This window comes from Apodemus sylvaticus, chromosome 6 (genome assembly GCF_947179515.1).
Source record: "Apodemus sylvaticus chromosome 6, mApoSyl1.1, whole genome shotgun sequence".
NCBI lineage: Eukaryota > Metazoa > Chordata > Mammalia > Rodentia > Muridae > Apodemus > Apodemus sylvaticus.
The window spans coordinates 3,322,729-3,339,097 of record NC_067477.1 but is presented as its reverse complement, the minus strand read 5'-3'; the positions used below and the strand labels follow the sequence as shown (position 1 = coordinate 3,339,097).

Here is a 16,369-nt window from a genome sequence, read left to right as displayed (position 1 = left end):
TCCCCAGCAGTTAGGAGTCTCAGCTAGGGACTCCAAATAAACTTCTCCCATCCCAGGTCTCTGGCTCCTCCCAGGGATGCTCCACCCCACACCATGATTTCCATTCTCTCTCCAAGCCCTCTCCTCACCCCCTGCCCCACACCTGATCCAGAGTCCTGTTCGCCTCCTTACTCCCTCTTATACCAAGTTTCCTCCCTCTATCCACCACCAATATATATTTTATATCCCCTTCTGAGTAAGATTCATTCATCTTCCTTTGGTCTCTCTCCATTATTTAACTTCTTTGGGACTGTGGATTGTAACATGGTTATCCTGTACTTTATGACTAATATCCACTTATGAGTACATACCATACATGTCCTTCTGGGTTACCTCATTCAGGATGATCTTTTCTAGTTCCATCTATTTGCCTGCCTATTTCATGATCCCCATGTTTTTAATAGGTGAGTAGAATTCCCTTTTATAAATGTACCACATTTTCTTCCTCCACTTTTTAGTTGAGGTACATCTAGGTAGTTTTTGATTTCTGGCTATTATAAATAAAGCTTTTATGAACATGATTGAGCATGTATCCTTGGGGTATGGTGGAACATCTTTTAGGTATATGCCCAGGAGTGGTATAGTTGGACCTTGAGAAAGAACTAGTCTCATGTTTCTGAGAAACTGTCAAATTGATTCCAAAGTTTGCACTCCCTCCACCAATGGAGGAATGTTCCCCTTGTTCCACGACCTTGCCAGCATATGTTGTTACTTGAGTCTTATCTTAGCCGTTCTGATATGTGTCAGATGGAATCTTAGAGTCATTTTGATTTGAATTTTCCTGATGACTAAGGACACCAAACATTTCTTTAAGAGCTTCTCTCCAGTAGAGGGGTCAGGTCACCAACCCATCTATAAAACCTTCAACCCTAAATCTGTTCTGCCTATGAGATATGCAGGGATAAAGACTGATCAAAGATTGAGGGGATGGCCAACTAATAACTGGCCCAACTTGAGACCCCGTGATGGGAGAGAGCCATGACACTAATGATACTCTGTGTGCTGGTAGTCATAAGCCTAGAACAACTGTCTTTTGAGAGGCCTTATCCATCAGTTGATGGAAACAGATGCAGAGACCTACAGCCAAACATTAGGCTGAGCTCAGGGAGACTTGAGGAAGAGTGGGGGAAAGGCTTGAGGGAGCTAGAGGTGTCAGGACTCAAAAAAAAAATACCTACAGAGATTAAACCACCAATAAAGAGCATGTATGAGCTGGACCAAGACCCCTACAAATTTGTAACAGATGTGCAGCTAGATCTTTATGTGGGTCCCCTAACAATTGGAGCAGGGGCTGTCTGTGACTATGTTGCCTGCTGTTAGATCCCCTTTCCCTAGCTGGGCTTCCTTGTTTGACCTCAGTGGGAGAGGGTGTTCTCAGTTTTGCTGTGATTCCATGTCCAGTGTGGAGTGGTACCCATGGCAGGCTTCTCCTTTTCTGAGAAGTGGAGGGGGTAATAGGGTATGTGAGGGTGGGACTGGGAGGGGAAGGGGCTGCAGTCAGGATGTAAAGTGAATAAAGCATAGATAAATAAAAAGTAAAACAGAAAAAGAATGGACCAATATCTATACCACTGAGATGAAGTCTTCGGGGTGATGGTCCTCAGAGTCAGCACACAGAAACTGTGGTCTACAGGGAGCCAAGGTTATACCTCATGCTGACAAAACTTGGTAGTATAAGAGTAATCCAAGCAGCACTTATTTTGAAGGGATGAAGTGACCAAGGAGAGCAGTTAGGCTTGACACTTGTGTAGCATGAGCCACTAAAAAGAGGCTGAGAGAGGCCACTGGCAAAAGTGTAACTTCAGTTGCAGTTTGAAGGCCCAGGATTGAAGTGGTCTTAGAGAGAAGTTGAGGTTTGGCATGTGACAAGAATCAGATTCCTGAAGAGAGCCCCTGGAAGGTTATTAGTGAAAGTGTAACCCAGATGCAGAGATCCTAAGCATCTGAAAGATACCAGTAGTGTGTACTGCCCACCAAGGACAGCTGATCCTGGGAGACAAGCTGCATGTACTATGGCTAGCCCTTAGTAGCATAAAAGATCATGGGTCCTGTAAATCTGACAGTGAGATTTCACTGTTGGACTTTGGGTTTGCTTGGGTAACTGTAGAGTGATTCTTACCTCCTGGAGTAAGAAGGGAAAAAATTCTAACTTATTTTGATCTTATAGGACTCTACAGTTGAAAGAATTTAAACTGTTAAAGAGATTTAGGATGGGTCATTAGGGGCCAGGGTAGCACCTGCTGTGGGTCCCAGCACAGATGTTATGGCCATGGTTCCTACTGGCCTGAGGGTGTTGCCTCTTCTTTGTATGCATGATAGTAGAAGTGCACTTGAGTCTGGTGTCCATGATAATAGGTGAACATTTGTGTAAATGGTTCACTCTCCCTTAAAGCACGAGCCCAGGAGCATGTTCATCTTGCTATGGATTTATAGAGGCTGTGTTCATGCCTGAGAAGTATCTTGAGGTATGGGACTGTGCATGGAATGTGTGTGTTTATACATCTGTAACCAGGGACTTTCTACCAATGCCCAAGTTCCTCGAAATAATGACCCTGGGACCGAATTATATATAAATAAATGCTTAGGCCAACAGCTTGGACCCAATCCCCAACGAGCTCACAACTCAATTACCCACTTGTTTTGTTCTATGAGTGACTTGTTACCTCTCCCTAGAGTTCATTCATATGAATTTTGTCCTCAGAGTTCCAGGCAAATCTCTCCTGTGCCTCTAACTCTATACCAGAAATCCTATCTCTATACCAGAACTTCTACCTCTCTACTTCCTGCCTAAGCTCATAGGTAAAGAGCTTTTTATTGACTGGTGAAGCTTCCATATATTGCACAAAGATTCCCTCTACATTTATCTGTGTGGTGTGTTAGTATGTGAGGAGGGATGGGTGTGGTTCCTGGGTCATGTGTTGGTGTATGAAGAGAGGTATCATACATTGGTATACATGGAAGAATATGGTCTAGGGTCAGCTCTTTCTGGGTCCTCACATTGATCATGGTCATGAGTGCAGCTGGGTTGAATGTTGGAGTATGCTATTGCCCTTCACCACTCACTCAGCTCTCATAGTCTACTATTTGCAAACTTCTGGGCCCAGCGAGTTACCATGTGCCACACCTGTCTCTCCTCATCTCTAACTTATACTATGGTGGACTTGAAGCTCCCCCTACTAATAACCTTCCAAGGATCCAGGTACTCCATGGACTGATATGAACATTGGATCTGGTTGTGTCATAGACTATTTAGTGGATAGGTACTAGCTAGCTTTCCAGATCCAGCATGTCTTTAAACAAAATAAGTTATCCTTGTCTCTCAGGAAAGACACTATCCTGCCTCTCTGCATCTCAGTACAATAATTCTGGCAGCAAGCAGTTTAAATATACCCCCCTCTGACCAGACAGAACTTCTGAGCTCTTTTCTGCTCTCCCTTCCCCTCTCTACAGTGCAGCCTCCAGTCAGACCTCCTGTGTCATAGATCCACTTACCTCAACTCATCAATGACCTCACAGATGCTCCCACCTTCATCTCTGACATCCAGCTCACTCTTATCTCTGTGGACGCTTGATTCTTTTTCCTGCTGCTTCCTTAAATTCTAGACCTCTAGAACCTGATCTATACAGCTTCAACAACCCTCACTCAGCTGACGTTTGGTGACTACCTGGTTACCAGTCTCCAAATTCATAGGTACTATCAACTGAGCACATGGCTTGACATTTCTGTGGCTTCTCCACTTCCATGTTTTTAGTTAACCATCGGCTTACTCAGCATGACCTTGAAATCCTGTAAACCCCATATCTCATCTCTTGGTTTGTCATCATTATCTGTATGGCCCCTGTATCTCAGGCTTCACCCTGTCCTTGAAGAAGTCTAGATGATACCTGCCTCACCTGTGTTCATCCTGGCAGGCTCATGCTTGGCCCCTAATGCTCTGACTTACCTTCCTTGTCATCTGACCTCTGACCCTGCCTTTCTTACTATTCAATGCCATGTGGCTATGCTGTGGCCTTTGGAAAGAGGCTTTATCTAAGTCCTTCCAAAACAGTTCCTCTGTCTCTCCGCAACCCATTTCTACATCTCCGTGAATCTTCCTCCATATGAGAATATCGCAGACTGTAGGCTTGAATGACAGGCATTCTTCCCCTCATGGTGCTGGAAGCTGAAAGTCCAAGGCGAAGGGACAGACAGGTCCTCTTTCCTCCTAGGCTAAAGGAGGGGCAGTCCCCAGGCTGATGTTCAGCTGCTGGTACTATTACATGCACCTTGACTATAGTAGCGTTCTCTCTAAGTCTTCATATTGTTTCCTGGTCTTTGTCATTTCTCCCTTCCTAAATGACACCAGTGACTCATCTTAACAAATTAAATACACAGAACTGTTTCCAGAGAGTCACATGACATGGGGATCAGGACAATGATGATTGTATGTGGGGATGACACCATCACACTTGTAGTGAGTGATATAACTTGCTTTCTTTCTGTCTCTGTTATGTATCTCTGCATGGAAACATGGGTCTCACGGAGCCGAGATTACCGTCCCATCCCTTCTGTGTCTGCTGGGTGAAAATGCAGCAGAGGCTCCTCAGGCCAAAACCCTTTTATCTGCTCTTCCAATATGAATTAAGATTTTACTGAAGTGGTACTAAGAGGATTTCACAGGCAGCTGTGATCTGTGAGACAAAATTCTGGAGCCCACAGTTGGTTCTGAGAACTTCCAAGCCCACTGGGTTCTTGCTTCCTGCTTTAAAATCAAGCTGTTCTCCTCACGGCGGCCTGCTGGGGAGCCTGCAGGCCCAGCATCCTCCTGAGATGGCAACCTTTATTGCATGCATCTCCACCTACCATTGAAGCCTGCTCACATGGCATGTGTGTGACTGGCCTACACTGTTTAAATGCCCTTCCCCTGGCATCATAATTCTCTTTAGAAATGATTCTGTAACGTGGCTGCTTCCTTTGTGAGCTTGACGCCACCCAGCAATCAGATTTTCGGCCTCTGCTCCCTGCTCACTCTCCTCTGTCTCCTTTTCTCCCCACCCCCAACCTCTTTATTATATTTTTATTGAAGGCTGAGATGAGCTTGTGGCAGCATCACAGGCCCATTACACTTCCTAACAATTCCATTTGCACCGTATTGTCTGTCTGATTGCTGGAAAATCAGGTGATTCATCACGCCTGAGGAATCACCTGGTCCCTGGAGCAGAAATCCCAGCATAAGCCATGGGAGAGCACAGCAGGCCCCGAGCAGGGCTTGCATCAGAGAGCATCCCACACAGAAAGGAGTGAGTGTGTGTGTGTGTGTGTAAGAAGTAGCTCAAGAGTAGGGTGCAAGAAGGAGAGCAGCTTCTTCCCCACAGCTGGGGCTTGTCTGTGGGAAGATCCCCAAGCAGAGTGCATGTTGGGGAATGGCCTCAACAGCCACTTCAGAGTGGCTTGTGCTTGTGCTTGTACAACAGAATGGGGGTAGTTACCCCAAAGAATGGCATGTGTCAAGGAGCAGCACATGTCCAAGCATGGGGCAAGCATCCAATGGCAGCAGCTCCTAAATGGGCCAAGTGTTGAGAGCCCTCCCAGAGCCGGAATGCATAGAGAAACAGTATACCCCAGAACAGATCCCAGAGCAAGGGGATCAGTCAGAGTATCAGAGCATCCACCAGGAGGGAGAAGCATCTTCTCCCAGAGCAGAGTACTTACGACTGGGGATCAGTAGTCACCACCCCAAAGCAGGAAGTGCAGCAGGGCCTTGGATCAGGGCACGCTGGGGAACAATGAGTCCTCAGGACTGACCAAGTTTGCTAGAAAAGGTAGCCAGGATCTGAGACGCTCCCCTAAGACTTGGTGTTCTGCTTTAGTAATGGCTTTCCTTTTCCTCCTCTCCAGCCCTCTAAGTCCAGAGAAGGGGAAGCAGCTGATGGACGAAGTTGCCCACATCCTCCGCGTACCTTCCAGCTTCTTTGCAGATGTCAAGTAAGTGCTGGACTTCAGGCCTGCTGTCTTGTGCTTGCTTGCCTCACATTGTATAAGGCTCATAAATTGTTTTTTGTGAGTTGCATGCCTGGGGTTGTTAATTATATCAGAGAAGAGCTGTTTAGAACAGAAATGAAAGGAGAATTCCCCTGGGCTTTGGTAGCTTATTTAAATACAGCTGAAATCTACATTTAATTACAAGATGCCGACTCTCCTGGCAATGATGTGGTAGAGGCCAGCTTCCTGGGGCCACTGCCGTTGGCACGGCTTTGACTCTGGAGCAAGTTCCAGGCTCTAAGGATAGACCCTAGAGATGCCACACTGGCCTCACTCTCTTTGAGGACATGGGCTTGTTTCTGTCTTGAAAGCCTGTGCACTGGTTTCACAGCCACAGCCCCAACAAGATTCTTGTTCCATTGGTGAGAGCCAATGAGTATTTATGCCTTGCAAAGTTCATAGATGCTGGAAAGGGTGCTGTGTGTGAATGAACACCAGCTGTGCTGATGCTGTTAGTGGGCAGAGTCCTAGGTGCAAGTGAAGCATGCCATTGGGAGAGACTGGGATATGAAAATGGGATATAAGGACTGAAGCAGAGGCTGTCCTGAGTCCCTGTTCACACATTCATTGGTCGGGTGCACCTGTTCCTATTACACAGGCCCTGGTTCTTTCAGGCTGTTACATACTGGGGATGGATGGTAGTGTCTACTGTGGCCCAGCCTTGTCCTAGGGACTAGCTATTGCATGTCTCTACACTGTCCTTGCCTCAGACCTGACTACTTGCTCTAGATTGTAAGGGACTTCTGAGAGGAGGCCTCAAATTACCTAGTACAGAACATTCCATAAAGACACCCAAACAGAGATGCTCCCTGTACTTTGGAATGTTCATTGCATTGCTCTGTACACACTTACTTACTCAACATAAAGGCAGTGACTACAGATGGGCCAGGATTCTTCACACACAGGATCTGCAGGGTAAGGACAGCACAGCAGAGAGAGGGATGGGAGACAACCATCAAAGGGCCCCATACAATTTGTGACAGGACAGGAGAGATGACATGGAGTCCAAGTTATAAAACAAAAGTAGGAGTTAGAGACTTGGCATGTTCACAGGTCCAGCGGTGGACACCAGCACATGGGTTCTGTTCCCAGCTGTTTAGCTGAGCTTTTCTGAATTGCCAAATTGTGAATATCATCATCTTGAAAATATCCAACTCTTCTCCCTGCTCAGAACTTCCCGGGAGCTAGAGAATCCCCAACCAGGAAGACCCAGCTTTTTGGTGTTTGTGAGGAGTGTGAGGGCCATGTTCTCCTGGAGGTTCATGTTCTCGTGTTCTCCAGTATGTTCTCAGCCACTGACTGTCTCTTGGTCCCAGGCACATGTTGGATGTGTTTCCAACTGAGTGGCTGCTGAGTGGTCCGTGCCAGTGTCTGTGTGACAGATGATTCAAAGAGCAACACTTCTTACTCCAAACCTGATGGACATAAGGCAAGGGCTCTTTGCAGCCTAGGGGGTCTAATCACATTTAGCCACAGCCCTTTTATGCTGAGGAGGGGGTTCTTTTGTGGTTAAAGGCGATCGATCATATTTTAGGAGAGACAGGAACAATAGATGTCAAGAAGAGCTGATGTCATTGAAGCACAATGGGGTGGGCCAACCTCTGTGGGTAGCGTTTGTAACTCAGGCACCTCATGTAGATCACCAGGAAAAAGAAAATCACAGCACACAGATTCTCTGCCCCACCCCCCCACACCCCCAGCACATAGAGTTTTCTCTGGAACAAAACTTATTCTGGCAGGCAGGGCCTTCACCAAACCTCATCATTGTCCTTGACAAAAAAACCCTTCTCGGAGGTTGTGTAGCACGTGACGGGTGGAAGCCAGTGTGTATAAAGGGAATTGGAGTTTTGAAGGGGTGTTCTGCTGCCCTTGTTTTCCCCCTTTGCCTGGTGATATAATGAGCAAGCTGGTGAGGCTGCTCCACAGTCGGGGAGTAGAACAGTGTTATTCTCAGGGTAAGATGGTAGAGGGAAGTGTGGGTGGTGGGCTCTCTGGCCACTACACAAGAATTCCTGAGAGATGACTCATGCACAGTGCTCCCCAGGATTCTCTTCCCCACTGGTTCCTGCATATCTTAAAATCCCGAGGAGTCAGCCACAAGGGAGAAATGTAGCCATCAGGATTGTGTAGCCAGTAGCAGACAGTTCCTTACCAGGTCAGACCTCCTGAGACACCCTAAGATTTGCAGTGCAGTTGCCCCGAGGCAGGAGGGGCCTACTTTCCAAGTCTCTGTAGCTCTACTTTGGGAATTATTAAGGTAAGATGAGAGGTTTTATGTTGAGGGGAGCCAAATGTGGCTTTCCAGGCTGAGGAGCAGTTTTTTTCAGACCCAGAAACCTAATGACTTCTTGTACATCTCCCGTGTGATTCTAAATGCCCTCAAGTTGATAATGACAATGAATCTGTTGTCCTGGATAGCAAGGAAAGACTCAGTCAGGCCAGTGTGCCTGTGATGGCATTCTCAGAGAGGGCTTCCTGGGATGGGAAGATATGCCCTGAGCATTGGCAGCACCATCCCATGTCCCAGGAGCCCGTACTGAATTAAAGGGTTATAGAAAAAATAAAATGAGTTGAGTGCCAGCATTTGGCTCATTTCGTTTTTTCTTTTGGGACTCTTTCTGCCGTGTCTTTCTCTCCATGGTGGACTATATCCTCAAGCTCTAAGACAAGACAAAATTCATCTTTTCTCAAGTATTTTATTACAACAATGAAAGTAGTAATTAATATATCTGGTAACTTTTGAGGAGAGGGCTTCTATCCATTGGTCCAGACACAGGGAGGATTTGCTGGGATGAAGGAACTTTGGTACAAGGGACCAAACAAAGTGGTGGCCAAGTCTCTACCCCACGCCATACGTTTACCCCTGGTCCCTATCTAGGCTTCTTTGCCTCATTCCTATCTTCCTGTTCACTCTTTGCGCACACCTCAGGGATGACTCAGCCTCTCTGAGAGGAAAGCCTGAGCTTCCCCAAGCTCACTGCTTTGTGATTTGACTAGCCAGTCCTCCTTCCTGCCCAGAAAACATGTGTTCCTTCTTCCTAGGAGGGAAGCCATCATACCACCTGCCTTTCAAAGGTAGAATAATGGAATTTGGGTCCCCTGTGGTCTTCTCTGGCTTTTCCTCCTCTTCTCTGCCCTAATCCCAGTTCTAACTGAACCTGGATCCCAGCTGGTTCCAGAGTCCTCTCCAGTCCTGCCCAGCTGTCTGTTCTACCCAGTCATTGTATTACTATTTGTGTGCTATGTGTATGCATGCTGGTGTTCCTAGCTCTTCTCTTTGGAATGCAGCAGGAGCTGTATCTCAATGCCCTAACCCTCTGGCCCAACAGCGATGGACGCATGTTCATGGACTGACTAAGATGTCAACTGGACCTCAGAAGTGTCTGAGGAGGGTGGGCTCCTGGCTAGCATGGCCTGCCTTGGTTATTGCCTCATCTAAGAGCTCCTCTTCAGAGCCACTCATTGTCTCAGAGATGGGAAATACAGGACACGTGGGCTAGTGCTTGCCGATATCATCTGCATTTTTATGGAAGTGCTAGTTATGCTTAATATGTTTTGTTAATGGTTATGTAGCTGTCAAATAAATCCCATTATTTCTTATTACATCATTAGAGACCATTAAAACGACATTAGCATGCTGATGTAATTATGCCAGCAGACATACAGCGACCACAGTTATGATTTTATAACTAATCATGGCTGTCCTGGGCTGGCTGATGAATGCCACTTTGCCCTGCAGCATCTACTCAGGTGGGAAAAATGGGATGAGTGAGGCTGCGGAGAGGTGGTGCTGAGTGCTTGGAGGTTAGCCAGTTCCTGGATGAGCACTGCAGAGCCTTGGGCTGAGGTAGGCTGATCCGAATCTCAGTCTGCCCAGGTGGTCCAGGCCACTGAGAGCCTGAGGCTATGATTGGGCTTTATGGACTTCATCTTTCAAGAATCAGTTCTCATTCTTTACTGGTGTGCTTGTTTGGGACAGTGAGAGAGGCACAGCTATGGGCACTGTCACCTGACTGTTCTTAAGAGTCTCCTGGGGAGATACCAGCACTTTGTATGGACATCATACCCCATCTAACTGGCCTGTGCCCTGTCATGTCACCCTCTAAGCAGGAGGAGATCTTTAAGTTTGCAGGTTTTTAGAAGTTGCAATTCAGTTTCTTGACTATTTGCCCCCAGCCTTGACCTTATGTCTCGAAAGCGTGTGATACTACAGAGGTGTCTCACCTCCCTGGTTTGCTTCTGTAGCCTAATAGATGAACAGCAGGGATTCTGCCTGGAATAGATAGGTACCTCCACAACAGTGCCTTCAGTGGGGGACCCAGAATTGGAAGAACACCTCAGTAAATAGGTAGCATTTGTCCCTATCCCTGCTCACCTGTGCCTGCAGCAGCTTGCCCATGATGCTCAGCCTTGTCATCCAAGAAAGGCAGAGAGGAAGAAGCTGAGCACTGCAAATTCTTTGCCCTAGGTTGGAGTGCAGGCACTGTCATCAGTGCTTTCCTTGACAATTAGAAGATTGCAAGAGACTGATCTTGGGAACAAATACTCATGTTTCCCTTAAAAGAGCACCTAGAAATTGGGACACTGTGTCACCCTGCCCTAGTCCTGACTTTAGACAAAACAGGCAGTAGCAGGGATAAGATGTTGCATATTTGTAAGTCATTGTGGCAAAGCAATGGTTCTCTCTCATGAGTGAAGACTGTGCTTTGGCTGAAGGCATTAGCTTTTCCTGTGCTGGCTAAGCAGCTCGCCTATGTGAAATGTTCCTGTGACTCCAGAGGGAGAAAGAAAGTAGCTCAGCCCCTCAAAAGCCTCCCAGCGAAGAGCAAGATGAGACCTGGAACCTTTCAGGAGCCTATGTAGTTTCCTCCTCTGCTGTCACCAGCTCTATACCTTACAGTCCAGTCCATGCAATGAATAGTCCCTGGGTGACAGGGTTGGTTCTGTGGCTGCTGATATCTTGAGAGATAGTTCACAGGAAACTTGACAGCAGGGCCTGGTGGGAGGCCTTGGCATGTGATGCTGATGCACCGGTACCCTTAGTCATCACTATAAGGGAGAGAGGGAGCCCTCCCTTCCCATGGTGGGTTCAGATTAGTAAAATCAACTCAACCCACCCACTAGTTCATCCATCCAACCATCTGTCTGTCTGTTCATCTGTCCATCTATCCATCTATCCATCTATCCATTCATCCATCCATATCATATGAACCTCGCACAAAATCAAGCTATCAAACAGATGAAACACATGTTAGTCTATCAGACTAAGGGAAATATGCTATCAAAAATCCAATCAACAATCTAATAAAAGTTTTCTTTATTTCAAAACAATTTTCAAGAAAGCTCATTCACTGGAAAAGATTGATCTTTATATTTTCTTAGCTGAAAAATGTCAGTATTAGAACATTAACCTTCAAACTCTGCTGGCTTAGAAGGTCAAGGGCTTGTCTTTAAATTAAATGTGCAGTTTCTATAAAGACATCTACCACAATGTGTAAAGAAGACCTTAAAATTTGCCTGGCAGCCCTCAATCCTGTGTTTCATGATATGAAAAATGAGAAGGACTTCTAGACCCATCATCCTGGGTGGAACTCTTAGTAGATAGACTTTCACAATGCTTTTGCTTTGGAAATAGTTTAAAATAACAAGGAAAATAAGCTTTCATCAAGAACTTGCTTGCTGAAATGACAGGCCTAAGTATGGACTGAACTTAGGGTATTCTGGTGCACTGTGGATAGACACATAATCACTTAGAAGACCCATGTGCCTTCTTACTGATATTATACAGAATGTTACAAACTAATTTAACAGTAAGAGATAGAGGATTAAGTAGCCTTCAGTTGAGCAGTTCTGTTGTGCCCAACATTGGCATTAGTGGCAGGTTGACTGGTTTGCTTTACAAGCTTTGAGTAAAAGGAGGAGAATTTTCTGGAAAATAAGCTAAGTCTCACAGTTTAAATCCTACAAAGTCCTTCCATCCTTTGTTAGCACAGTCTGTGACCATGAAGGAAAATGAATGACTATCAGTATGTGTAAAGTGTCCATCGGAGTCAGAGTCACACTGTGCTCAGGAGCCACTAGACTACATCTAAATATAGATAAGAACTGATAAATCATTGAAATACATGCTGCCTGCAAGAGCATGCATGGCTGTTTAATTTGGCTAGTGCAGTTTTAAATGAGGGAGTTTTGTAAAGTCTCAGGAATCCAGCATGTCTAGGGGTATCTCTAAGAGCTAACATACATGCCTATACCTAAGCAGGCATATAAGAGCATTTTCAAGTGCGATGCCCATTCAGATATGTCAAAGATTCCTTCTTTCCTAGGCCAAAGTTTGTGAGTTCCTCCCTTTGGTGTTTTTTGTTTTTGTTTTTTCTACTGTTCATAACATCACTTCTCCTGGCGAGTGAATTTGTTTGCCAGCCAATTGATGGTCCTTCAGGAGTCAGGACCCAGAACAGACAAGTATGTTCACACATCAAGAGTCTCCTATTGTGGGGTGCACTGGGCACTGTCAGGTCAGCCAATGGCCCTCTCAAGATCTTCCCCATGGTAATTGTTTGTAGATGATTCCTAAAGTGCATAGGTCAGGGACGAGCAGAGATGACCCGCCCTCGGCTCCCCTCAGTTCATGCCAGACAGAAAGAACACCAGGCTTCTGCACAAGGCAAGCCATGGCATATCACCCCAGTTTTATTGATTCGCCAGTGTCCTGTAGCTAAACTCACAGGCCAAGAAAGTACAAGTTACACTATTGGCCAGTGAGGCTCTGAAGCACCAGTGTACAGACTCTGCAGGTGTACCACGAAGATGGCAAGGAGGTTGGCAGTGGGTATGCAGAAGCTTCTGCAAGGCAGCAAGAACAGTGAGTCCTTGTGGTTCATGTGTCAGGTTCATGGTCATTCCTGGGCACACAGAACAAACACCAGCTGTTAACATGCATGTCCTCAGCTGATACTGAAGGAGAAGGCACAGTCTGTTCTTCAATGATTTTACCTGGTGATTTGCCAGTTTAAAAATAGCCTGGGCATGATGCTGATGTGCTGCCCATCCTCCTAGCTGCTCATGGAGAAAACTTGCATGTCTTCAATGTTCTGCTCAGGCTGGGAGTTTGATTCTGATCATTCAAGAGTATAGATTGACTGAGGTGGATTTGAACCCAAACATACATAAAAGTCTATGTACCCACCACTCTGTGGCTAGAGCCCCAGGAATCTGGACCACTTCCTGGGGACAATATCCTCACAGGTGTTCACCATATCCAGTGACTTCAGAGGAACAATGGTCCCAGGGATAATGAGATTGCCTGTGGTGTGTTTTCAGCAATTATCACCAACTCTGAAGGAAATGTGAAATCAAAGAACAAAGTGAGTGCCTTATGTTTCCTAGTTGCACCTGGGCATTTCCTCTGACTCAGCTTTCTTCCTGTCAGGGAATCTCCCTAACTGCACTGCAGTTCTGAACTTTCTCTGGCTTGTGTAGGGTGTGCAGTATGTCATGTACATATGTGACCTGCTGTTGAGCAGTAAGTCTTCAACTGCAAAGCTGCTCAGGTAGGGACAAACCCCTCACCCACCCATGCTGAACTTTGACTGGCTTACCCTTGTGTAGGTCTTGTGCAGACAACCACAGCCACTATAAATTCATGAGTGTAATATCCTCATCATATCCAAAAGATACCATTTCACATCAGTTTAGCTAACTTCTGGGTCTTACAGTTTTTCCTGTCTGTCTTCTGCAATGTTCTCTGAGCTGTTTGGGGAGGAGCATGTTATAGATGTCTTGTTTAGGGCCAAGCCCTCCAGTTTCCCATGCTCTGTATTTTGATCAGTTCAAGGTCTAGTCATCAGCGTCCACTGAGGAGCCTGAAAGCTTAGAAGTTGTGCCCTATAGCTTGAGGTCTTGCTTATTCTGCACATTTGGATGTCAGAGTCAACCAACTTGCAGCTCAGGGCATCTTTTGCTGTGCTAGACTCTTAATTCTGGAACAACCTAGCTAGCAGCTATGCAGGAGATCACATACTGTGTGACAACAGGGCTAACTTCCCATGAGGTTTGATTGCTATAGCTACTTCTTAGAGAAGATTCAAACGGTTTGATTTGTTTCTGATGAGAGCTCAAACTCTGTGTGATCCAGAGTGAGTGACTTTGGGATAATAGTTACCCCAGGAGCTTCTAGTATAGGTAGATAGACCACTGTTTCTGTGCCAATTTCACTGCCAATATTTCCAAAGCAGATTCCTTCTCGGACCCTGTAGATCATCTTGCAATGACCCTTACCCACTGAGCATTTCTCTCTGTCTCTTTTCCTTTCCTAAAGACCCTTTGCATTCTGAACAAGTCATTTGGAATGCCCTAAAAAATCCCATGGGATCTGATCATACCAACTCAACCAAGGATGTTCCTCAGGGAGGATTTTCTGAGTGAGCTGGTTCTTCCACACAGGATATAGGGGTGTCCCATGTCTTAAAAACCATAAATGCCATGTTGGCAAAGGCGCAAGGGGGATCTCTGGGTTCTATGTAGAACCAGTGATTGCAGGCATCAGGAGGCTTCCCAACAAAGACACTAGGCCCCTCCCTAGGCTAATCTTTCTCTACTTTGTAAACATTATGCATAACTAACCAGCTGCTGGACAACATGGGCCAAGCACTGGGCACAAGATATGGAAATCCCTGTCCTTGGTTTCTCCTGAGCATGCAAGGCCAGTGGTTTCTTTTTTCATGAGCAAAAACCACACAGAGATAGTATCTATGAAATCTGTTCCTAAATGTCCAATGCCATTGCATAGGATACATGTGATACTTTTGTCTGCCCAGGTACTAGACTTTGACTAGGGAATTCTTGGGTACCATAAAGCTCATTTTCAATGACATTGGCCCTGACTGATGGGTACTTTACACAGGTTCCCTAGAGACATTAGGAAACCATAGTGCCCAGTCTTGGGGACTGCTATGATGGAAAAGTCCATAAGGTCTGGGAATTTAGGGCAGATTTATCTTTGAGCCCAAGTCTCAGACAACTATCTATCTTAGGTATTCCCAGACTTGGTGAAAAGGGAGGCACCTTAGAGGGGAGGAGTCAGCATTTGGAGACTGTGACTGATACTTTCCTCCAGAATTCTCAGCAAATGGGGCCAATACTTTTCTTCCTTCCTTCCTTCCTTCCTTCCTTCCTTCCTTCCTTCCTTCCTTCCTTCCTTCTTTCCTTCCTTTCTTCCTTCCTTCCTAAATATACATTCTGGAGATATAAAGCCAAAAATTCCTTTGAGAGTTGTGTGGACACAGACAACAGTGCATCCCATCCAGTAGGAGCAGGGACGGCTGCTGAGGATCATCTTCTAGATGAGATCTGGAGCCTCTGAGAGCCATTCCCAGGCAGGATGACTTCACACTCTGACACCATTGTCTCATAGCACTGGTGACATGAGACTTGCAGGAAGGGGTCCAAGTTACCCTGGGTACCCTGGAGTTCCAAGGAGTTGATTGCTATGGACTCTGGTGTCATCTCCCAACAGCTCTAGGTGTAGCTGGGTATTTCTCAGGTAAATAAGGACATTGTCAACATCAGAAGAATTCTAGACTTAAGTGCCTGACTCTATCACAAGTTAATCAGTCAACCATCATCGCATGGGTAAAGACCCGTAAGAGTCAGCCCAGTGCTTCCCAGAGCAGATGACACAGCTAGGAAGCTAAGAATCATCTTTGGATGCTTGTATAGATGATTTGTGATCCATTTAAGCACTAGACATCAAATGTTTATGGGTGAAGTACTTTCTAGAAGGTGTTAGAAGAGAAAATTTACTATTGTTGGTAGATATGAAAAGAGCTGGGGAGTCACAGAGAGGTGATTGGATGTGACGTGGTGAAGAAGAAACATTTCCTTATATGCTTACTGATGTGAATGAAACCACTTGGTCTTGAAGGCCAGGGTGCTGGCTGGGTTCCATCTAAGAGCTGCAAGGTAGAGTCCATGGACCATGAATGAGGCACATATGGGGACAGTTTGTTGGCCTGAGCAAGCTCATGACAGCCACTCTAGTTCCCATATCAGTACCATAGTGGCTTCCGAGGGAATTCTTTAAATTCTCAGACAGGAAAGCTGAACACAGATATTTCTTAGGTTATGTCATACAGTGAGACAGATTTGGACTAGATGACCATATGGAAATATAATGCCACCATTCCCAGGGATTTCAACAGAACTGGGCTCTGGATGTTTATGGTATAAGAGGCAGGAGGATGGAACTCCTCAGAGAAGATAACTACTCAGAACACATCTTAATGAGCCTGAAGTGGTGCTGGGTTG

General features: G+C 45.9%; 1 protein-coding gene across 1 annotated transcript in view; it reads left to right on the top strand.

Moving 5' to 3' along the window:
• Ptprn2 (protein tyrosine phosphatase receptor type N2) overlaps window positions 1–16,369 on the top strand; it is a 756,234-nt gene that overhangs the window by 359,465 nt on the left and 380,400 nt on the right. The window contains exon 10 of the mRNA XM_052184845.1: window positions 5,918–6,004. Coding sequence (XP_052040805.1) covers window positions 5,918–6,004 — 87 coding nt within the window. The remainder of the gene's footprint in view (window positions 1–5,917; window positions 6,005–16,369) is intronic.